General features: G+C 38.5%; 2 protein-coding genes across 2 annotated transcripts in view; one reads left to right on the top strand and one right to left on the bottom strand.

Annotated features, from left to right (window-relative positions):
• Positions 1 to 25,276, bottom strand: part of LOC124294087 — a 193,305-nt gene that overhangs the window by 4,872 nt on the left and 163,157 nt on the right. Inside the window, exons 4-6 of the mRNA XM_046737946.1 lie at positions 10,181 to 10,253; positions 2,794 to 2,999; positions 547 to 731 (exon numbers count right to left, since the gene is read on the bottom strand). Coding sequence (XP_046593902.1) covers positions 547 to 731; positions 2,794 to 2,999; positions 10,181 to 10,253 — 464 coding nt within the window. The remainder of the gene's footprint in view (positions 1 to 546; positions 732 to 2,793; positions 3,000 to 10,180; positions 10,254 to 25,276) is intronic.
• On the top strand, positions 15,260 to 20,333 carry LOC107218467 (glucose dehydrogenase [FAD, quinone]). Its single transcript, XM_015656353.2, has 7 exons — positions 15,260 to 15,468; positions 15,744 to 15,986; positions 16,122 to 16,250; positions 16,323 to 16,879; positions 16,998 to 17,460; positions 17,568 to 17,938; positions 18,861 to 20,333. The coding sequence occupies exons 2-7, from the start codon at positions 15,776 to 15,778 to the stop codon at positions 18,957 to 18,959; spliced, it is 1,830 nt and encodes a 609-aa protein (XP_015511839.1). The 5' UTR covers positions 15,260 to 15,468; positions 15,744 to 15,775; the 3' UTR covers positions 18,960 to 20,333.

Genomic DNA, 25,276 nt, shown 5'->3' with positions numbered 1-25,276 from the left:
TCATTAACAAAAAATTAACAATTTTTGTAGATTTTTAATTGATAAAAGGAAACCTCTGGTTTTATTAACTTATAATTGACACTGAAATGCTGGATTATTAATTAGTAAAACAAATTATGAAAATTCACGATAATTTATTGTGGATAAGGCTGCCGTACCCTCAAGTTTCAGAAGGTTAATATTTGTGAGTGGCAGCGCAGCATTATTTAATTCTCGATGAATCTTTTAATTACTTTAGTTTTTAATGATCTGTTACGAAAATACGAATCGCAATTTGATAAAACTACTGGATTATTTTCTTCAGTGAGATATCTCTACAAATTCCAATATCAAGTAAATTCAACATATGGTTACTTGAAATGCTTAATTACTGTTCTAATTAAAACTGTATTTTGACAAAATAACTATCCACAATAATGGCTTTAATAGTGTAACAGCCGTACACTACTAATGGCAATATTAAAATTAGTGAAAAAACCTGTCATACTTGGACAGTTTTGAAAAATACCGACGCTTTCCCCTATTTGTAAAAATTTGAAAATGAACCTTTCAAATTGATTATGAAGATTATTTTTCTCTTTGTGAGCCATTTCGAGTTCCAGCTTCAAGTGATTCAACTTTCCTTCAAGGTTCCGAATCATTTCTTCGTATTTTTTCTTTAAGGGAGACACATCTTCCGCAGGTTCCATACAATACTGTTCCATATGGTCCCACCGATTCGTCACGTTCATCTATATACGTTGAAACCGATCAGGTATTGTTTGACTTTTCTTTTTCGATAATTATACTATTGTAACATATGTCATTTGCAGGATCATTTCATGCAAATGACCTATAGTAAGCTGTGGTATACTAGCCTAGACCTCATCAGGCTTCCCTTAATGCCCGATCAGGTTCTGAACAGGCTGTCTGATCGGGCCCTAGTGACGAATGTGTCATAGAATTCCTTCAAGGGGGCCTGACCCGGCAATGATCAAGTTCCTCAATAAAACCCTGATCAGGCATTGATCAGAACTGGATCAGGAGTGGTCAAGGCACTACCTGGTCAGACTTTAAAAAACGATCTATCAGTTAAGGCATTTTTGGAATTATATAACGAATTATCTTGTTTTTATGGATGCAAAAAGGAGGCTACCGCAAGTAAATAGCTGATGTCTGTAGCAAAATATCCACGCAAACAATGTTAGATGTAATATTAGTTGGCACGATTGGAAACTTGGAAGTTAGATGGCCTCGAGTCATCAGAAGTTAACTGATACTTTTAGCACGCGAGCGCCAAAGACTTCCAAGAGGCCATCAGCTGCGCGCAGTACTTGCAACGTGTAATATTTGGTCAGGGTCAGATCAGATTCGCCCTAGCAGAGTTTTTCTGACTTGCAGCGGATTAGGCCTTGAACAGGCATGCACAAATCAGGTATGCCTGATGTTCGACTCTGATCAGGGTCGAGTGGAACATCAATTTTGTTGTTCCGGGCGACTTGTCACTTTGGGTGTTAGTCGTGAACTGATTTCTCGAGCTCTGGTTTTCAGCTCGATCGCTTCGAACGCTGGTGGCGCCCTCTGCATGCGAAACAGATTTGTCGCGGGTTTATCACATTTTGATAGTGTATTCATACGAGCTTATTCTTCTGGCATATTCATCAAGGTAACCCGAGCCTTGAATGCGATTACTTGAGTGACACGGGCTTCCTTGCGTTCTGTCTTTCAGAACCGCCCCTTGAACCTTGCGCCGTGTCTTTGGGGTTTTTTACTTAAACCAAGCAAATATTCAGTCACCCCCCCCTCCCCCAGCCGGGGGTGTGGCCCCCACCATCTCGAGAGTACATTCTTTCTATTTTCCGGGTTATATCTATCGATAATTAATTTGTTTTCATGACCGCTCTGGTACAATAATGTTAAGGGAGTGCCCTGATCGATTTCGACGTTCGCGTATACGTTTCCAGATATCGAAGTCCGCGTATCGCAAACGCAAAAAGGGCTTAACAGCGCCATTTTATACATGATTTTGAACAAAAGCAATCAAACACATTTTCATCCGACGCAGAAATAAAGAAATTGCACGGATTCTACGAAAACGCAAAAGTAAATCCGTAGAATTCAAGCCATCTCTTTATTTCTGCGTTAAATGAAAATATGCTCGAGTCTTTTTGTTCAGAAATGCGGATAAAATGGGGCCGTTAAGTTTTTTTTTCGTTACAGATACGCGGACTCCGATATTTGGAGATATATACGACAGCGTTGAAATCGAGCACCCCCTTAAGAAGAGTTGAAATATCGACCGAACGGTTTGTGGCAACGCCAAATCTGAGGTAGTGAAATTCAAATGATAAGTAGTCTTATCCCACAGGCTGAGCCACAATGCAGTAGACAACACTTGGCTTATAAAACTTCAACTCGGTAGATGAAGAACTATCGTTAGTGAACAAGGTTTCAAGAGTCGTGACTGTTCAGGATACAAAGAGCCCAGCAGTGGGTTGAAAAACATGTTTTCTTGCAGTTCGTCACGGAAGGCAGGGAAGCCAGATAATAGTGATAATAATCACAATTAAAGCTATCGTACACTCTCAGATATATTTCTATAAGCGACGAACTTGTATGGGATAAAGGAGGGATCTATTAGTAACCATCATTATGCGGCTTTAGGCGTCTTAAGTTGTTCAATAGAAACACCCGCATTTGCACAGGGGCAAAGAATAATCCACAGAAATGAATTACAGAAATGGTCCAAAATTGAAATAGTTTTGCAACATATGTTACCCGGTGTTAATTAAATTATCTCTCAGTTAATCCTACCTCGCATCCACGATTGAAAACATCCTCTTTAAGCCACTGCGATGTTTGTTTGTCATTGCTGCTCCAATGCTTGGAGAATTTCCTACCCTCTAATGTCCCTACGAAGACATTGGTATCTGACAAACATCCCGGCTGCTGGTGCTTGTTGACTTTGACTGGAGCGGAGTTTGTGGTTACGTGTATTTTCGACAGGGCAGCGTGGTGATCTGAAAAATTACCAAGCGTATGAGCTTCATGTTAAGGGTTGTAGTACGATCTTGATCCTTCCACAGGACATGATATCGTCTATAAATCTAATGTGACGCGTATTATGTTGACGTATAAGCATGAAATCGTATACTATATAGGGACTCCATCCCTGCACGCCAAACCCAGTCGGTGCTTCACGAATTGTCAATGGAAATCACATAGGTATTGTGGTTTGCTGTACTCAAAACTTTAAAAGCAAATCAAGTCGATATCGCATCGCACCTAAAATATATCGAGTGGCCCGTGACGTATAGCCTTTTTTGCTATATACCTTTACTTCAAAAATAGTCCATAGAAACATACAAGTTCAACATACAGCCATCTGCTTTATAATCAGCTTATATAAACCGTTTTCGGTAATACAAAATGAATTTGTGGGCTGTTCTTATATCTCATTTTACGTCATAACAGGTGATGATTTGTGAAATATTAGCTTTTCAACTCGATTTAATTTCTATATATGAGAGCTCAAATATTTCGGACAAAAATTTCTCACTAATAACTTTATTTATAATTTTTGTATTGCGTTCTTAATTTAGAATCTTAGATTTACATTTTTATTTACTTAAGTTCATTATATGCCTTTTTATCACGTGATGTCACATCACATCCGATAAGATTTCATTTTGCGTATAATTCTCTGCATGCATCATCCTTTCCAATAATATTATCACGTCGAGCACGTAAGCAGAATAATTTAGTAAGCGTTGGTGCGAGCCTGACAAGTTTGCATAACTAGCATCTTTCTCTTTACGCTCCAAGAGTATAACGTTACTGAGTAAACAACCAGTTGTGATCTCGTTTTATGGGCTGAATCTTTTTGTAAGATAGGAAAATTGTTGCACGCTTTAATTTTTGACTAATGAAATCAAATTAAAAAAGTCCAAAAAATATAAAAAAACAGTGTGTTTCATGAAACAAATTTTTTTTTCTAACGAGTAACTCGTTCAGATGTCATGGCAAGTACATTAAGCATGAGGCATGCTAATGTTCAAACTCTTGACTGCCAGACAGAGGAATTTCCGGACAGAACAAATTTCCAGACAGACGGATAATTAATCTGAATTATACACCATGAAGCTTGTGGTACACGAGTACACGTGCCCAACTATTTTGTCCAACCGCAAATGTGTGAAATTCAAGAAATACTCCTTTAACGTTCCCAATTCAAAGGGCCGTTTCGTCATCAAACAACTTTGTTTTACCGATGCAAAAAACACGTATCTTCTTTTTTAAGGGGAGTAACATATCAAAGAATGATCAAAATCGTGGTTGGACACTAGTAAACATTTCCTTATCGCCAATCAAAAGTGGAAAGCTGAAAAAATGAAGAAATCTGCGTTCAAAGTTTCCAACAATTCACGGCTTAGCATGTTTAAGGCTATTGACTTTTTGGTTAGAATTTCCGAGGATTCGAGTTCTTGGTACTACAGCTGATAGGGATATTCAGTACCTAATGTTCTTGTGCTCTTAGCTCTTAGCTCCAGTGCACATCACGATTGGTAGTAAAAATACCAACAACAATAAGAGGTACTACATTCAATGTCCTGCGGTTTCGCTAGTATTCAAGCTGTATAATAATATTGAAGAATTTCACAGGAGTAGGTAGAATTCAAAAAAAAACTGTACTGTACTGTAAAATCCAGATTAATAACTGAAAATCTCTCTCGAGCTACAATGCCGAATGCAAATTTCCTGCTTGATGTGTCTCATATGTGTACAGACATTTTTTATGAACATTGAACATTTTGAAACCATTAGCTTTTAATCCTGAGAAGCAGAATTGAAGGAGCTTTATATGACGACTTTTTCTACTCAAACTACATTTCGACTGACTATAGAGATCAGGGCCAGTGAAATACTTCATTAGAAAATGTTTCTGCCATAGCAGAACTATGTTTTTAGTTGAATTGTTTTATCGTCATAGCAGATCATGCAACATGGAAAAACTGGTGTAACAACAATGTTAAAACTAAATCACATGTGGCTGCATTCGAGCTTGTGGATACAGTATCCTTGCATATCGACACTGCCTCGGTAGATATTTCTAGTTTTACCTTCTGTGAGCTGCTGCCACGTAGCGGACGAGCCTTGAATCCGTAGCTCCACCTTACCTCAGCATACGAATATGCGACCTTTCAAGGGCATTAGAGCGATGGGGTAGAAAAAGGAGAGAGAATTTTGAGGTTTTAAATACGTAATTCATTTCACATTCGAAAATGCAAAAAAAAATGTTCGTTTCGATGGTTAAACTGATCCACATATTTATATAGGCTGAAGTGAAGGCGAAATTTAAGGTCATGGTCAAGTACTCCTCCTTAAAAGTCTGAAAACTTTCGTATTCAACACTTTTCGTGAGAACTTGATTCTTTGAAGTTATTTAAGCTTTCGGTTACCGAACACCCTGTATATTTTATAACATGCGATTTGCTACGGATTTTATGTATCCTCTTCTAAGGCAATATTCGACACGTTTACTTTACACGAAGTGACTATGGCACATGTGTCGTGCAATAGGCCCACCTTAGTATAGAACCATTACCTTGTTTGAGGATGCGTCACTCTTAATTTTTTGCTAAAGCACTAGCAAGATTGTTCAATTCTTTATTGTATACGATATCCAACAAATGATCAAACTTATATCAGCATATCACCAGGTGTCCTATTTGGCATTGGTGGACTTCGGAAATGCATACACTATTACTAAAACTTTCTCGTGGAGCCAAGAAATAGGATCTCGAAAACGTTATAAGATCGAGAGCAAACGGAAAAAACTTAATGTTCTAATCAAGAATCCATTAAAAGCATAAAAGATTATCCTAGCCAAAACGACACGAAAGCAAATACTGAAGAAAATAATTTTGACTCGGATTCACCACCGCGCTTGCCGTCAGTAGAAAGTGCTAGAGTAGAACCAAATGATTTAAAAGTGGGAGTAGAAACGAATAATTTCGAAGTACGAGTAGACAATTTCTGGAAGATCCGCTTTTCTATCAGTCTTGGGATTTAAATTAATTTTCCGCCAGTAGAACAAGCACATTTCCATAACGTCACTAGCCTCTCGAAAGGTGCGCTGTTGGAGAAAATAGAAATTACACCAGACACGCAGACCGACCCACGGAGCCCAAAATCATCCAATTCGACTGAAGGTAATTGCCGAATCGTAAATCAGAAACCAAGTTGTATTCTGAATCAAACGGTGATTCCCAAGATTCTCAAAGAAAAGATTTTCATCGATAATCTAAGGTAAATCACATTTAGAGATTCGTCTCAAATTTAACGTTCATTCATGTTGCAAGTGGTTTGATTCTTAAGTGAATATTATTTAAATCCAATTCGTGGTACACTATAGGATATTATACGACCATATGGAATTTGGGTTCGAAAATGGGTCCCGTGCAGGAAATTGCTAACGACTTAAACGTTGAGGCGTTACCAGGTCCGGGGTCCTATGATCCCAATGATTGATGGACCTCGCTCTTGGACGCCACTCTGTAATTTGGAGCGTTATAAGCGGACCACTAACACGGACACGGGTAGTGTACTTTGGTACTATAACCTTTGGCATATGCCAGCCTGTTTGTCCACCAGTGGATCCGACTCGACCGCCTCATGCCTTGGAGCGCTTTTTGAATATCGTTCAGGCTATCTGCTGATAAGAAATCTCATTCGTTAAAAGTACGTATCCAAATCTCAGAAGCACCCAACTCGACCGCGAAAAGTCACGTGTCATACGAGCTTTTTGTCTTTACTCTTACAATTGGTAAGCTCATTTTCCAGTTTCATTGAAAGTATATCTAAGTATAGTATTCTCGCTTGTTTGGTGTGGGAACTTTCACGCGACGTATACGAGTATTTTACATGCAAGAGAATTGAAAAATTTTAATAATCACGCAAGAAATGACTTATTAGATTTTCAACATCGGACAAATGCAGCTTGTTCAATATTGGAAATTTAGTTTTTCCAGACGTGGGTGGTTTCCCAATTGCAAAATCAAAGTTGTAGTGTACCCTTGTAATGGCTAATTCTCTCATAACTTTTACAGAAGACCCCCCACCCTGAATTGGCACCACCGTAATTATTAATGGTTTTCTTAACGACCTATTAAGCTATAGAAGTATGACGAATTCTTGAAAATTTTTAAAATACATTTGAAAACTCTTTGTGTTACATCAGAGGTACATCAAGAATGAAACCCGGAGAATAGATTTTTTCTAAAAAAGAAGAAAACCCAGTTATCTGATAAAAATACCGAAAAAAATTTCGGTGACCAGAAATCTACGAAATTTAATTCTCAAGCAAAATAACCTTTACTTGTTATCGTGAGCTTATTTCTGAACAGTATGTAAGTTAAACAGGAATATAACAAAAGTTGTATAGGTGCTTTTATTATTTGAAGCTTTAGCTTTCACAATGGACACGTTTTATCTTCAACAATTTAAGATTATGTAGCTTATTGCATGAATGCGACCTTTATCTTTTGGAATTTCAATGCTTCAATCAACAATTTTGCGAACTTGAGTAATATTGGATCAATAATTGCTATTGATTTTAGCCCCGTTTATTCACGACTGAGAAAATTGATTGTCAACACTTACACTTATCAACTTTTACGTTGCTCCTAAGGTGCTATGCTCAGCCCGGTAAGCGGTGAATTGAGCGAGAATAAATACTCGGTTGGATACAAACCAATATCTTCTCAGTAGTAGGGATTGGTGGAACATGGTATTCGTCACGATTGTTTTGTACATTTTTTTTTCTTTTGATTGTTTTGTGATTGATTTTTTAATACGATTAAAGTGCACCCATGCAATCTTGCTTTCGCGATAAACCAGGTATCACCGAGATGCCTGGCAGACTGAATAATGTCAAGCGCTGACGATTTCTGCGTGAGTCTTTGCTGTGACACTAAGTGTCCGCTCTCACTCAGCTGTTTGCTGATAAATTTACTATTGTTTTTAAAATTCGGTCCATCACTAAGCGTGTTGAACTCCCAGCCACCCGAATCCACGCCCGCAACATTCGGTACTCCTGGCGATTTTCTATACAGACAAGCAAGAAACTTGCTCACGTTTTGCTTCGGTACACTAATATCAGCTTGAGAGTTTAAATATATAGCTAATATTTTTTCCCAACTCAAACGTAAAAATATGTGATCTTTGCCGCATGCTGAAAATGAACAAAAACAAGCTGTTCCTCAATGAATGACGTGTTAACCATTTTTCCGCTAGAGAGCAAAAGATGGTTTTGCCCACTAATACAGCGAATAGCCTCCATACAGAGGCTCCTTGTAACACGCGTTTCGCGAATGTATATATAATAAATTAAACAAGTAAATAAAACTCCGGAAAAAGAAATGAATTATACAAATACAGAGAGTGAAGCAGAATATAAAAGAGAAATCTATTATTCTTCTATACAAGATTTAAAATTGTTGTAAAATTTAAGTTTGAAAAGATACACCGTTGTTTTTTTTTGTTGGAATCAGCATTTTTGTATTAGTCGGGGAGCTCCCCCAATCTCGTAACTACCTCTCACATTTGTTACCATAATCGTAAATTAATTGAGAAATGCGTCCAATTCCCTCGATTCTAAGTTCGTGTCATATCTGTACTCACTCAAAATCGGCACTTTTACTCGCTCGTCGCACAATATACTATTTTCTTATAGGCCAAAAGCTTTTTTTTTACGATAAAGAAACTGCGTCAACTCACGCGTGAATTCCCCCCTTTTTTTTCTTAAGTACTCGGCGCGAAATTCTAGCGAGTTTCTTGATTACAATTATCTGTATTCCCTCAGTAAGCAGTCTAACGGCCACAAGTTTTTCCGTATAATATCATGTTTGTATACCTGTGCATTCAGAACCAATAAGATGCGGCCTTTTGTCGTCCTTTTCATTTCTTTCTCTTTGCGTACGATTTTATCGAATTACCAGACTTGCTGGTATGTTGTTCATCACTACCAGCAAGGTTTCCGTGAAACATCAAAAATTTGGTGGGCAGGTTATTTTTTATAGGGTATATTATGTTTTCACTTCCAAAAACATTTCGATAAAATACATGACTGCTGGTTTGGATTCCCCATTTGTTTTTTTGTTTTTTTTTTAACTGTTTTGTGATTTCATAAACAGATTATTCTTCGCATGCTCGCTGACAATGAGTAAAGGTTCTTTTTTCTGATCGCTATCTGTTAACTATGTGGCCTTAGATCGTGTTAATTTAGAGTATTGTTAAGAATTGTTTTGTCGCCTTCGAGCGCACTGGATTCTACGATGAAATCATACCATTGTTAGGATAACCATGATTTTCGTATGAAACCAATCCTACCTGTCGAAGTTATCAATTTCTACAAAAAGTAATGAAATTCCTAAAACGAATCGCAGCTGCAAAAATCTTGCTCCGAGTACATCAAAGTGGATTTTATAAATGGTAAGTGAAGAGCCTATGAAATACAATGTAATCAGTCAATAATATTGAATAATTAAATGATATTGCCAGATTAACTCATCTCTAAAACGTCGCAGATGAGAAACTACTTTTACAAACTTGGTATCCTCGTCGAAATCACGCATGCTATGCGGACGAACTTCACACAGGTGTAATAAAATTGAAGTAAGTTTTCCTGGCAAGTGGACAATGAAAAATAATGTAATAATAATTGTTCGGGCAACTGACGTTTACTGATATAAAGATTTATCGTCTTACGATATGTTTCTCTCACTCTTATTCATTCATCGTTGATCAACCCATTGCCGGGACAATGAAGGTGAAAGTGCAGATAATACACTTGTCTCCCGAAAAGTACAATATATTATAGAGAATGTAAAAAAAAAAAGAAAGAAAAGAATAAAGAAAGAAAGGAAAATCTCACCGAATCCTTCGTGACGTAAAATTATTGTAGATAATACACGATAGTTAACCAACGATTAGCTCGGCCGTCTGTCCGTTGGATTATAGTAACTCTCCCCCGAGGCGCCGCGGGACGCCCTGATGATAAATGACCGAATGTTTTAGAGTTTTTAACCGCGAACCGCTTACCTGCTTCACGGGCCCTTCGTGGTCGAAGGTCGCTGCCGCAATCTTACCGTAAATCACTGTTAACACTGACGCAAACGCTACAATAAGTAGATACACTTACCGGAATAAGATGTTGAACCCAATTTTGCTTCTTCATCCTGGAAAATAACCCCGGTTCCTTTGCCGTTCCGATTCTGGAGAAAAAAAAGCAAAGATTGCGATAAGAATTATGAGACTCGAAATGTAGGACGTTCGTTATAATACATGAACTGAGGCGAAAGCTCTTTTATAGTAAGAATCAAGCGATACGTATAACGAGTCTCATTTTTGAGAGAAAGTCCCAACGTTGTCGTTCAAGCAATGACATTTTTTTATGCTGTTTTAATTTTTGTCCTTTTTTCTGCTCCCTCATCTTCTTGCCTCTCTTCTCTTTGCTGGTACATCGTTAACCATTGGCCACCCCACCCTTCTTACCTCCTTGTCCGGGGTATGAGAATCCCAAGCCCAAGCGAGTGTCTAAGGCAAGGGGATTTTTATGTAGATTGGGAAGGCCCCGCGTAATTTCGAGACTCACCGTTGTTTATTGCCAAATCCTTTTAGCCTCGAATGGGGTGTGCCTGGCTACGGATTTTTCGTCGCCGTTTTCGTCGACTCGCACGGACTCTTTCTTGTTAGTGAGCCACTGTGATATTAAAAAAGCTAATTCTTACGAAGCAGGTATTAACATAACGACATTCGCACTTAGTAATTTACAACCCTGAGCAGCTATGATACTGTAATGGTACGGCCTTAATCAAAACTAACAACCTTCCCTGTAGACTGCGTCTTTGCAAGTATACTCAATGGTGGATAAAGCCAAGATCAGTCCTGAAAATATAGCTAATATATCTTTTCACGTTCATTAATTCATCGCGTATGGAATACAGAAAAGGGGAAGCGTCACAATATTTAAACGAATTGAATTCATTCGTTATATTGCTGGCTATGAAAAGTTGCGGCAAACTGACTATTCAAATGTGCGTATCAGTAGCTGAGCGGATCCATAAGCCCATTATTATTAAATATTATTAAATGTTCGTATTTTAAAATCAATTGTTACAATCAGCCATTATTATTACAGCAAGTCAGGTGCTAGCTTGAATTTTTCTACATTACTTGGTAATTCTATGAAACGAATATCTCAGTCTAAGAAGCTGATTGAAATGCCAAAGTCGAGTAGGAACGGGTGTGCAGCCTCCCACGGATTGGTCTGTTTTTAGGTTATAAGTTACCTCTGATAAGTGGTATAATAAATTGTTACGAAAATGAACCCTTCAACTTCTGATAAAGAGCTATTAAACCAAATGTTATTTCTTGTTTATTATTTTTTCTTCAAATCCAACAAACCGATTTTTCCGAAAAAAAAGTACCGGTCAAGAATATATCATGGACAAAATAGAGTAAAGATTGAGAATCAAATTCCACACGTGTAAAGACATTGACAAATAGTTCCAATATTCGTTATTTTTTTCTGCTGAGGTGCCTAAAAGAGACAACTCTCATAATTTCTTTACACGCGATTCGAACGTATTTTCACAGCAGATTTTTTTTCTTATCTGAGGAAAGAAATAGATCGTAGTCAAAAAATTAGATCACACTTATTCAGTAGTTATCCGAATTTCAACGAATTAAAATAAATGATAATTACATTTTTTTTTTCAAATCCATCATACTCTTAATTTTTTTCGTCAGGACTATGGCCATTTTTCTAGCAGTGGGATGTCTCACAATCAGTACATTTTCTTCGTACGACTTTATGTTGGAGATATTACGAATTTTGAAATACCACACGTTTTCACTATCGTTACTTGTACTTGTTCGATGAACTTAAAAAAAAAAGAATTGTAAAGATACGTTAGAATTGCATGTGAAATAATTACTTCAGCTGCTTCTTTTCCGTAACTCGTAAAGAAATGGCATTGGTTGAAATTATTTTTACCGTAGTCACACGTGTGGGATTTGATTTCCAATTTTTTTCTTGGTTTGTCCCAAATACTTTATTAAACTGTATTCTGTTTTGAAACATTGATCTACTGGATCAGGAAAAACAAATAAGAACCAAAAAAGAACATTTCATTTGCTAGCTCTTCATCAAGAAAAGTTTTAGAGTTATATTTGGGATTTACTTGATACTTATCAGACATAACTCACAGTTCAAATATCAGACCGATTGACGTGGAGGTCGTTCTTACTCAGCCCGGTCTCTTCTTCTTTGAAGTTCAATCACTTTTGGCGAATTGCAACCATCTTTGTAACTTTGTAAAAAGGTACTTTAAATAATTGTACTTATGTCTTGGAAATATTGGCATCCTCATCAGTGAATGCATTCGGTTGAGTTTTAGAACAATGATTCTAGAAATAATGTTCACTGATGTCATTAAGCGTATGCAAAGTTTGAATCTCTCAAGTCATACTCAAGTCTACTGTAAAGTACACTATACTCGTACATATGAATATAGGTTCACTGATCAGATTCAATCAAATATAAGAACCAAAACCTCTTTTTCCAATTTCCTCACAGTTGCAAAGTCGACATTATATGTCATTTCGAATAGTATCGCAGAACTTTAGCCAATATTTGCAACTCGGCTTCCATTCGTAAAAAATAGATGAAATACAATTTACTGTGTCATTCCCACTACTTAACTCGAGAAACTTGAATAGATGTGGTTCCAAATTGAATAAATCAAAGTTAAAAATAAAATTTGACTGAAAGAAATCTTTTATGGCGTCACCGTTAACGAATACCGAGATCGTCGATCAACGAGTTCGACTTATTTTCTCAAAGACAGCGGTATTGTGATTGGTGGGAAGTTGTGGAGAGGTATCCATACGTACCGGTACTTAAGGCATACGTTGATCGAAGCCTGGCCGTTATGGCGATCTATCATTCACCGCCCCATGAGTCGCGGACGGATCAGCTGTTCACGGATGCTTACCAACGCTTACGGATAAAGTACCTACATAGTCAACCCGTGACCATCATTAGTCGCAGGATATCAAATACCAAGACTGGTTAGATCTCAGATTTGATTTACTTATTATTTATAAATTCTGGCAATGGTGTGTGTCTATAGAATTTTATATGATGAGGTATTAGAACTAAAGAAATTTGGTGCCATATCGTTTGTAATGTTTTTCCATGTACGGGACAAGGCAGGAAGATGCGGAAGAAAGTACAAATTATTTATCTTATGTACCAAACTTCCGGAAAATTATCATACCATCAACTGAAACGTTTATCAGCTATTATTAATCAATTTATTAGTCAACAAATGGTTATATATAATAATAATCATTCATCATACTGGAAATATACCACTTGATATGCTATAGTAAAAATAGCAAGGCTTTCTTTTGCTTTCTATCCGTCAACTCGACAATCTCCATCCGTCAAATAAGCCTTGAAAAATTATAAAATACCGCATAACAAGCATTATTTCATGAGTTTATGAACACATAAATTTCATCTGAGCTGTAAAGGTAATAGACGGCCATACGTATCAAAACTTGTCCCGCAATCACGTTCTACATTGATGTTTTCTTGCAGCTGATAATATTGTTCCGAAGACATCGACAAATGTTGATGTAATGTTATTTGCATATAAATATGGCTGGTTATACATATATAGAGAAAAATTATTCGAGAAGATGAGTTTGGAAAAAAATATGTAATACAAAGATGTGACAATCTTAAAAAGAGAATTGGATGGTAACTTGACAAAATTTCTTTTGAACTTGCAATATATTTGATACAGACATATATTATATGCTTCTCATCTTTAGCAAAGACAAGCTATACTTTAAAGAAGAACAAAAACCAATTTTGGATATTCTCGAAGGATGTTTTTTGGATGTTTTGTTTTTTTGTACTTCTCCACCTCAGTCATCTCCGTCAGAAATGTAAACTATATGTTGTAACGTGTACGATTTTTAAGAGCCTTTATTTGCTCGTATGAATAATCGTGCGTTATTGTGGGTAGTTTTACCGCTTTTAATAAAACTGGCAATTAGTGATTGATCAAAGAAATACGGCCTCCTCTTATAAGTGAAAGTCTGGATCGATCTAACCGACCCAAAACACCCTGTGCTGTGAGCTAGAAGTTTCGCTTACTCAGGTTTTTGAAGCCAGAGTTGCAATTTTTGAAAACACGGGCTTTTTAAGCCAGTGTTTCCCTATCGCTAGTTGCGAACTTGGGGTTTTAAAGCCAGATCCGCTTCCCTCATTCAACCAGATAAGACACCTGACATGCAAATATCTGCTATTAATTTGGAGTGCAACGATTACCCTCAGAAAAGAGGTTTTTAAGCCATGACTATGTGTCAGATTTGAGATACCCCAATATCGTTTTCGGACTCGGAATTTATGAGGACAGAGCCGTTCACTTTAAAGAATCATCCTACGTTGATCGAACGAAATGCAATATTGCAATTGAAGCTATGATGTTCCCGGTTAAAGAAACAGAGTCATTTAATTTATAATTTCAATGGTCAAATAAAGTAGCGAAGAAGATAAAGAAAATTAATCAACTACTCGATATAATCGTACAAAAATTAATATAAAATAAAGTTTTACAGTATTCCTAGATACTGCTCCTATTTGAATCTAATGCCCCATGCAAAGATGTTGAGTTCAAATTCGGTGAAGACTAAATCTAGCGCTAATCCATCTGAAAAATTTGAATCCAATCTGAAACTTTAAATCTTCCTAACGAACCTAATACCGATCATTGACTCAGCGAAGTGCTTTACTGCCTACTGGCAACACACCCGCGAAGCACCTCTATTTATACCGAATTCGGACTGGTTACGAGCGGTTATGGGGTGTCGTTCGTTCCATTCGACTATCTTCGTTGTCGTTTGTACGTCTTCGGCGTCATGTCGCGTTGTCATTGCCTGCGGTCCTAGTGGTCCTCTCGGCGATCGCTCCGGTTTGCGTCGGGTATATTCGGTTTGAGTTGAGGCTGCTCCATCATGTATACGATTCAGTTATCGGCGTGGTAGTATCAGACTGATAGCATTACAATGTTTGTATTATACTCTTGGCCAATGGAGTTATTCTTTGCCAAGTCGTATAAATGTTTATGAATAACAGTACGCCCCCCGTTGTTTCGTAAGTTCCGAGGTATATAAAACGTCGGCACATTCCAATAAGTGACAGTAAAATATTTGATATCCTCATACATTAAAACTCTGAAAGAGTTTTACCAACACAAATTGTGAGAATAGTTTGCAATTCTCGAATCTTAACGTTAAGAGTAATCGCAAGTGGTTGAGGTGGCAAACTTGTTCAGTCTGAGGATTGAAACAGTTGTCCAAAAATACAGTGACTGCGGCGAAAATCTCGTTTGCATGAATATAAGACACAAGGTAATTATGGAAATAAACTAAAATTCACCCAGGTTGTACAAATTATTTATAAATTAAGATTTTAGAGAAAGGGCCAAGCAAGGCATTGAGTTTTACCAGCCAAAAGGCCACATCTGTTGACCATATGAAACTGACAATGATCTGTTTGTTGTTCCATCTTTCAAACACAATTCATTTCACTAGAAACATTTGGTGATACTGCAATTATAGTTAGATTTTCGTGCAGTCCGACAATTGTAAATTATACTACTCATTATTATCCTTGCCAACCCTAGTTAACTTTCAACCCGACTCGTCCGCAAGAGAAATGGAGCACAGCCACGCCGCATCGGGAACTTGCAATGTGGGCCAACTAGGACCGAGCTTGACAAGCTTGTGCAATAACGTCACATTATACTATTATTTTATGTCGGTTCTTGACGCCTTCATATACAAAAAGCAAAACATAGCTCAAACGTGCGAGCGCATCACGCCTATCCAAACACCAGATCCCGAGTACGACTTCATCGTAGTCGGTGGTGAGTTACTTTATGAAATAAACGATTTATACTTGGAGGAGAGATTTCGGTACGCGTGAACGTTACCGGAGTCAATGAACAAGATGAGGGAACCAAGTAAAATTGCAAAATAAACCTCAGTTCTTTTATTTATAGGTGGTGCAACCGGCTCTGTCGTGGCTGCAAGACTGAGTGAAAATCCATCCTGGAAAGTTATCCTTGTTGAGGCTGGCCCTGATGAGCCACCTGGTGCATCTGTCCCTGGTTTTCACAACACGATGATCCGTAGGTGTACAGGCAAATATAGAAATACTGTCTGAAAAATTTCAAGTAATTCGTGAGAGCTTTGTTTGGTAGAATCACCTATCGATTGGGGATACCAGACAACAAACGAGAGTTACGCCTGTCTTGACTTGAACCACTCCTGTGCGATTCAATCTGCGAGAGCACTAGGTGGAAACATGGTGCACAATGCAATGATGTACCTGCGCGGCAGCCCGTTCATATTCGATCAATGGGCTGAAATGGGTAACGAGGGATGGTCATGGAAAGAAGTCTTACCGTTTTTTAAGAAATCCGAGAATAACGGTGACATCGATAGTGTCGGTCGAGAGTATCACGGCACGGATGGGCCACTTTTTGTCGAAAGATTTCCTTACCAACCACCTTTCGTTAATGTACTACTCACTGCAGCCAAAGAATCAGGTTTTGGCTACAACAACGACCTCAACGGAAAAGATAACCATGGCTTTGCTGTAATTCAAGGAACGGTGCACAACGGTGCCAGACGCAGCAGCGCCGCTGCGTATCTGCGGCCAATCAGACACCGTAGTAATCTTCACATCACTTTGAACTCCATCTGCACGAGGGTCATAATCGAAAATGGAAAAGCAGTTGGCGTTCAATATTACAAAGTAAATCAACGATAAGCCATCAAGCTAGGGAGTAAAACTTAATTAATGTGACCACGTATGATTTTTTTTATTTCAAATGCTATTGACGAATGAACTGATTCCGATGAATTGTCCGCAGGACGGCAAATTCCATACGATACGCTCAACCAAGGAAGTCATCATCTCCGCAGGTAATATTCGGTCTCCCCACATTCTACTCCTCTCTGGAGTTGGGCCAGAGGAAGATTTGAAATCGCAGGGAATTGACGTGGTCAAAGATTTAGACGGCGTTGGCAAGAATTTCCATGACCATCTCTCAGTGCCGCTTACATTCACCATCAATGAGCCTGATGTCTACGACAACAACTGGGCCGCTCTTGCTGAATATCTAGGTTTCCGGACTGGACCCTTGTCTAGCATTGGAACAGCTCAGGTGGTGGGTTTTATACCATCCAAAATCACAACGCCCGACCTTCCAGACATCCAGATAATCTTCGACGGTTATCAGGCCGCTTGCGCGCCTGGTGAAATCGGCGCCCTTCAAAGCAATGGTAACCGCCAAATTCTGCTTTTGGCAGGGTACTATTACCCCAGAAGCAGAGGTATGTCTGAAGCTTTCGATTCAAGCAATATAATTCTCCTACCTATAATTAAGGAATTGAAGACTATATGGAGCCCATCAAGCAACTGCAGTTGTTTTCTTTCACAGGGCAAATCAGTCTGGCTTCAAGTGCTCCACTTGAATATCCTTCTATCTGGGGAAACTATTTAAACAACCCTGCTGACGTTGCTGGTATTGTAAAAGCCATCGAAACTGGTCTGAAGTTTGCTGAAACAACGGCCGCGAAAGCCTATAACATGACCTTGATCACACCACTTGTTGAGGAATGCTCCAAATACACTTTTCCAAGTGCAAATTACTGGGAGTGTGCCGTTCATTACTTGGCACATGGGGCAAATCATAATGCAGGCACCTGCAAAATGGGTCCCCCATCAGACCCACTTGCAGTTGTCGATCCTCGGCTACGAGTTTACGGAATAGAGGGACTACGCGTTGCAGACGCATCCATCATGCCTCAGGTAATTGCCGAAATGATTTAATTCGTGGTGTGATGCGTGAACTTTGTCTTTGCAAAGAAATGATAGGCGAAATAGAAACCTAAATAGTGAACTCTATCTGCTTGTTCTGGATGATAGCACTTTATGCAACAAGTGACGAAAACTAGGGAATGGTGATTAGTCTGCACGCGAGCACAAGTCGGAGGCGAAACGGAGAAAAATGCAGAGCTCGCACTCGAATCTCCATTTCCTGGTTTCGTCACTACTTGCATACAGTATTTTTCATCATGAACGCGTCGAAAACCAGTTTTGGTGCCCGTAACACGTGCCTATAATTGTCTGCAGCGTCAGCTGTGTATCAGAACTAGCCTCACTCAGTTTGCTTCAAGTGCTCATGTGTAGCTGTGCACAGTGCTTTTTAATGCGCATCTGCAGTGGCGCACATCATTCTATACGACGTAATGCGCATGCGTAACGGTGCGCGGTGATTTATATGGTGTGGAAAATTAACGTTTTACAACACCTGCTCTGGAAGTTGACTTTTCGAGCGCTGTATGTCATCTCCGAAATACACAATAATCGCATACTTGCCTATATATGTTTCATAAACGCACATGTTCGGTTAAGTATCAGATAACTGCACAGATTCCGCCTAAACTATACTACTATAGAAATATAACCACACGAGTACAGTCTGTATTAAACTCACTCTATCTTTTTCACTTTACTAGAAACTACTCAAACGCCATCTGATGCCACTATAGTAATTTAAGTTTTAAAATTATTATATTCCTCTCAAATTCGACTTCCAGATCAGTTTTTGTAAAAAATATTGTATTCTACGTGTGGGATAAGTAGCATAAATAACTATTACAACTCATGTGTGGCAAGAAGATCATTACATAAGCAGGAGTAACAGTGCATGATATACATGTTTTTATAGGTGCCCACCGCAAATACTCAAGCAACTTGCGTCATGATTGGAGAGTATGCCGCTGACCTCATCAAGAAAGATTGGAAAAGTGAAATCTATTCTTCGTAGGAAACTTGTCCGTAGCGGTACCAAATGTGAAGCAAAAACGAATGTGACCCAGTGAAAATAGCTTGATTTAGACATTTTTAAACCAGCCCCACTTCGATCTTAATAAAATCTCTTGCATTTGCAGCAAGTTCACGTTGGAATTGTGCTAAAAAATAAAAATAAACCACGGCAATAACTTTGACGAGAGTGAATGAAATACGAATCTCTCAACTTTGGCTTATTCAATTCGTTAGAAATCTCAATTTTAATATTTGAACAATTATCACAGGCGTAAAATAATTATTGTCACCGAATTACAAAACCTGTGCTGCACAACTTCAACGAAATAATTCGACAGAAACACGTTGTTCCTGAGATCTTTACGAATGAAAATTACTATTGCATTTGCTCTGATATTCACTACTTTGGGGACTGGCACACTTTTCTTGCTCACGTTACCGCAATTCTTGTAACTACAACTTCTTACCGTGATAAAATTACCGTAAAAAAAGCCCACCGCCCCTAGATATTGATTATACTCTACAGTTTATTCGGAAATGTTCCATACTTTGTCTTTATCTTATGCAATGTTTCATTTTCTTTATCCGTTTGCGGAAATTTTTTTGATCATCTCTACTTCAAACCGCTTGCGCGCTTTGTCCGTTATCCTTCCTTCACTGTAAAACGAAGTCATCTTATTGATAACCTACGTAAACCGCCTTGTATGCGTGCGTCAGAGGGATCTTTTAAATATTTACCAAATATTAAATAAATACCTGAAAATACCGGAAGTTATTTTTTAGGATATAACATCTGACGTGCACATGCATGCAATAAATCACTTATGAAGAGATATTTGTCTTGGGTGGGTAGGCGCATCATAGAATAAGTATAAACAAAAGGCAAGAGAGGATTCTTACGTATACCCGTGGAAAGAGTGGTAGTGGGCATAACTCTCCCACTACCCTGGGCCCACGGGGTCGAAATGAATGAACAAATTAAAAGGCGCAAAACGCTTTTACTTCTTCATTGGTCCGGCTCGATGGAAATTGCGGGGAGTTAATCAGGGAGTTCGTCAAATTTTCCCAAACTTTAGAGGAAACTTGGTTCAATAAGACACTTCAACTTGAAAAAGATCCTTCTAACGAGTCACTTCAGTTTTTGCATGCGATTAGTACAGTTTTTCAAAATTTTCTCCGCATTTGTTCAACAAAGTTAAACCTGTAATTTGGTAGAATTTTGTCTTGCGCTATTTCTTCCAACGTCGCATTCAGTTCTTGCGAAGCTATATTATTTCTTTTAAAACTCGTTCCATTAAAATTTTTATGTTGAACCAAATATTTGAATTAACCTTTTGTTATTGTATTCCAAATATAATTATTTTAATTTATTGAACATTTTGTTATTGTCTTCTAAACTCTGTCTCCACAACTAATTAATTCGCAACCGATCCTAATTAAGTTCACAAAAAGACATTTTCTAATTTCCCGCCGAACACGCAGAACCGCCCACAGTCTGAATAACCAAAATCAACGAAAGGTAAATGGCACCCTTTTATTACGAAAGGTCTTTTCCTCTCGATAAGCGCCTAACCAAGAGAGAAAAATTCAGTATGCATTTGGAGTAATCGTGCATAATACCATTTTCCTTGCATACAAATTATGTGACGAGTAAACGTTTTCGTACACAACTAAAAGTCAGACCCAACCCGTCTCACAACACCTGCAGGCTGTTAAAATATAAAACTGTTGTGTTTGTTTAGCTTGTTTACTTACCGAAGTCTTAACCGCACATGAACAAATATCCACATAATATGAAATATATACGCGGGAAATCTGCGGCGAACAGAAAACTGAAATTGTATACTCTGGCACCTCTACCCAAGAGTATAACTTGCGATCGATGTTGATATTCGCGAGTATACTCGTACAATCTCCACCTGTGATTGTTATTTGTAACCGGCAAATCAGTTTGCTTTAGAATGACAAGGGCTAAACACTTTTTGCATCCCGCGAAGTTGTTATCTCTGTAGGAGCTATACGGTCACCCGAAATCGTGCTCCTGGCCCTAAGAGCACCTCGAGTCAAAGTGGGTCAAAATCATTAAGTATCTGCTTGGAGTGGAGGAGAACTTTCATGACTATGTTATGTACTCCGTCGACTTCACCGTTAACGAGCTGGATCGCTCGGATAACAACTGGGTTATTTGGCGAATTGTACGCCAGGTGATTCGTATGCATATATTTTCCGGTGATAGCAATTACTGTAAGCTCCAGTCGTACTATGTGAACACGATTATTCGAGTGGTCTATATTAAACACGGTTCAATTAGAGCCGATTTGGAATGAACGCCAATGGTATATCAGCCGATCCACTGATTTCACCCTCGACTGATTCCCACGGCTTTAGGTCATTTTGGCACGTCCCAGTCTGTACCAATACTAAATGCGTGGAAGCATCAATGAGGCTTTTCACATATTGGCGGTACACCTTTCCCACCGTTGTCATGGATTCCCAAACGTAGTTGAAAAGTATTGCAGCACTTTAAACAAAACAAGCGATAAAAACAATACTTTTTTATAGTAATTTTCATCCGTACCCAAGCCAATTCAATTACTGGAAGTACCGTCAAGCAAAGACCACTATCGATAGAGAAATCCAATCGAAAGCAGCCGATTACCAGACGCCTGGGATAAGGCAACCAGCGTACCATGTGAGAAGTATGCACCGGAACGAAATAGATCGTTCGCCGAGTTCCAGAGGAGACAACCAACCCACTTGACCATCTAGACCAAGAAATCCCATTACAATCAATTTGCATGATTGTTGTGAAGTTATTTTGATGCATTTTTTTTTTTTTTCAATCATGCTATATTTTTATCGTACTACTTGCATATGAATCGATTTGTCATAGTTAGGGCAGAACTGACACATCTGAATTACTGAATACACCTGTTTAAGATTTGATCCTTCACTACTGTCAAATTTTCACCATACGAAGTGACTGGGTGCTTCACTATCGATAATAAACCTTTGCTTGATCACTTAATATTCCTACACGTATCGTTCTTTTATCCGAGCAAACGTCGAGGATTCGGACAAGATAGCTGAACTCTTTCTAGTTGAATTATTATTTTATCCAAGACTATTAACTAACGTGACAAAATCACCTCGTGTGAGATCTGAACAAAATTCAAGCAACTGTTTGAGCTTGCTTAAATCCGATCGTCAGATAGGGAAGAATTTAATCTAATACAGTTTCAATTCATTGGATTCATGAGCTCTGAGAGAATAATTATTTATTTGTCAAGGATAAATTTCAAATTCAAATAATGTTGAGATATTTAACTGATGTCCAATGAAACCTGGTATGAACTAGAAGTTCAAAAGAATTGCAGTCACGGAGTTTAGAACAAAGCAAATTCAGTAGAATTAAGTTAACACGACGCAATATATGAATTTTTAGTCACTATCGTATACAACGAAATTTTGAGAAATATATTAATTTACATTCACTGATGTGCAAGCATGATGAAAATTCGATAACGAGGAAAGTAAGGTGTAAATGCCAGCCAATAAAGTTTGACTTCACGTCACCTGATCACGAGCTTCCTAGTGAGGTTCAAATCGGGGTCACTCATTTAGAAGCTGTCTGAAAGTCAGCCAATCCCAAGCAGACTTTCGCAGAAAATAAAACTACAATATATCAAAAGAATGAAAAGGCGAGTTTTCAATTCGCATTGGATTTGCATCGAGATTGATTTCAGTCTCTGGCTCATGTCAAATGGTTGACAGTGTCGACTGGGGGTTTCCAAACAGTGATCAGCGTCGTTGTTCTGTAAGCAGTCTTTTATCAACAACGGCACCAATAAACGAATTAAAATTTAGAGATGTTTCGATAGAGTTGAGTCGGTTACATCTTTATACCACGACAAAGTTACGAAATGATTGTTAGACTTAGGAAGTACTTTTGCGTGAGGACTTGGCATTCACTTCGCTTCTAATCGCGTACGTTTTCTTTAGTGGTTGCCAATGGAGTTGGCAAAGACGAGTCCTGTATTCACTTCTATTTGTATGTTTTATCACGTACTTGTAATTTCGGTACATCAAGCTTGGAACAATGATAAAAAACGTATCAAAGCCTCAGCCATTACAACAAATTTCGTACACTCAGGTAACCACCCAAATTTCATTCACCATTCAAAAATTTATCGTCGAATCTCAGTAGTAGCAGCTAATTGAATTTTTTATCGGCTCCGATAAATCGGACTTCAGGTACATACATTATTTTTCATCGACATCATACAACAACGAATGAGCGGCTAAATGTAAATCCGGAGAATCGCTGAACAATTAATTTTTCGTTAGACCCAGCCTAAGAGAAATCTGCCGTTACAGCCATGCGAAGTAACGAAGCGTCATAAACGACTTTAAGACTGAAACATTTGATACTATTCCTTTATACGAAACAAATGAAATTCATAAGTATTTCCGGCAATATTCTTACCGAGGGAGGATTCTGAAGGGGACTTCCGGTTGTAAGGTGAGCTAGTGTCCCTAATTACCGTGTCGGTTCATGAATACGATTGCCGTTCTCCGCTGCACGGAAGCTAGCATGGCGTCACTGGTTGTTGCTTGCTCATGAATTTATGTATCTCCATTTTGCAACGTGCACAGAGAAAAGTTTGTAGGATTTCTTCGTCAAATTTTAAAGTGAAAAATGCCATGTAATACCGTGATCGCTGGACATACATGTAATATACTAATTTCTACGATACTGCAAACGAAATATTATGAACTAACGATCACATTTTTACAATGCTGGAATCCCTTCCCACTACACAAACTGCTTCAAGTTTTCCCGAAGTAGGTAATGCTACAAAATTATTAAGGCACTGCCCCATCTACAACATTTTGAAGGAGACTTATTTCTTGCAGGGTAATAATGGCAATTTGGTTTGTATAGAGTGTTACGGGACTATTAGCAAACGTGTTACAACTGAACAACGAGTACTTTTATACACCTTGTAAAAAGAACTAGGTTATGAAAAACGATGTAAAAGTTTTAGTTCATCGCTCCGTATATGGCGTTTTTGTAAACGACTACATTCCTTATGCGAAAAATATTGTAATACCGTACAGATCGCTGTAAGAAGTATGTTTGATACATTGAACTGCAATGTGAAAGAAATGACAATTCTGTAGAGAAATGAGGTATGTAATGTTTAGAAAACAGTGGCTACGGCAATCATCGTTTCACTTTACATCGAGTGCGTCACTGACCGTTATTCTTCAGTAGTGGGTTTTTTTTTTCAGGCCTCATATTCTAGGAAACTACCTCAAAATTTATGCCCTCATTATTTTAATAATCATTCCGAAGACACGCTATAGAATAATAAATTAAGCTGTTTACACCTCAAAGTTCAATCGTAGAAAAGAGTACTCAATCAATATATGTATAATCATGATTTGAAAATTCAGGTCACATTCGTAAAGCTGAAGACAAAATTACTCCTATCATCGATACTCCTGCGATTATTAATGATCATGCCAAGAGTTGCCGCTCTTGTTCTCTTGCATCCATTATTAGAATAAGAGGTTCGGATACCTTGAGCGAGCGTTAGTGAGGTGATGGAAGAAGGAAACCATCCGCGATTTAACATATTAGCGTTAATTAAGGCAATTATGTCCCCGACGTGAGCATGAGAGTGTGTCCGATGCTCGACTCATCCATATTCAGCAGTCACTTCCGTCCACGTTACAACGAGACTTCAGCCTCGTCGTCGTCTATGCGTTGACAGTCATCGTGGGATCTTTTGTACCGCGTGACTTTTCAAGAAATTGAGGACAATGCAACGGTTGTACAACACTGATTAAGAATGCGATTAGCCAAGCCATAAAACTCATCTTTCAAGTAGAATTCTTCCCTGTGACACAGTCAGTCGTTTCATGGACATAAATCCATACCGCGATCAGGAGAAGTTCTGGACAGTTCCCAAAATCAGCTCTGGCGTTGATTGAGGCGTCTGACAATGAGCTCGACAACGGCGAGATGCTAAGATCTCTGAAAGGCAGCAAAAGGTGCAGGATGTACATGTATAGAGGAGGCAACTTCCAGGTGCACACGAGCATAAATAGGAACCGGGAAGGTCTAGCTTTGTGGAATGACCAATGGCAGAAGAGAACACAGCGCGCGCCGTTCGTATCGATCCTTGGAAGAGAGGAGCTCCCGGGTCACCCGCGGGTCGCTCTCTTAGTTTTCTCGCTGTCTCCTAAATCCTGCCTGCAAGATTTATTCAAGCTATGAAAACGTTGCATTTTGTATTCTCTTGGCGGTGT

Source organism: Neodiprion lecontei, chromosome 4 (genome assembly GCF_021901455.1).
Source record: "Neodiprion lecontei isolate iyNeoLeco1 chromosome 4, iyNeoLeco1.1, whole genome shotgun sequence".
Taxonomy (NCBI): Eukaryota; Metazoa; Arthropoda; class Insecta; order Hymenoptera; family Diprionidae; genus Neodiprion; species Neodiprion lecontei.
Note: the sequence above shows the minus strand (reverse complement) of the source record. Positions and strands in the feature narration are given on the sequence as shown.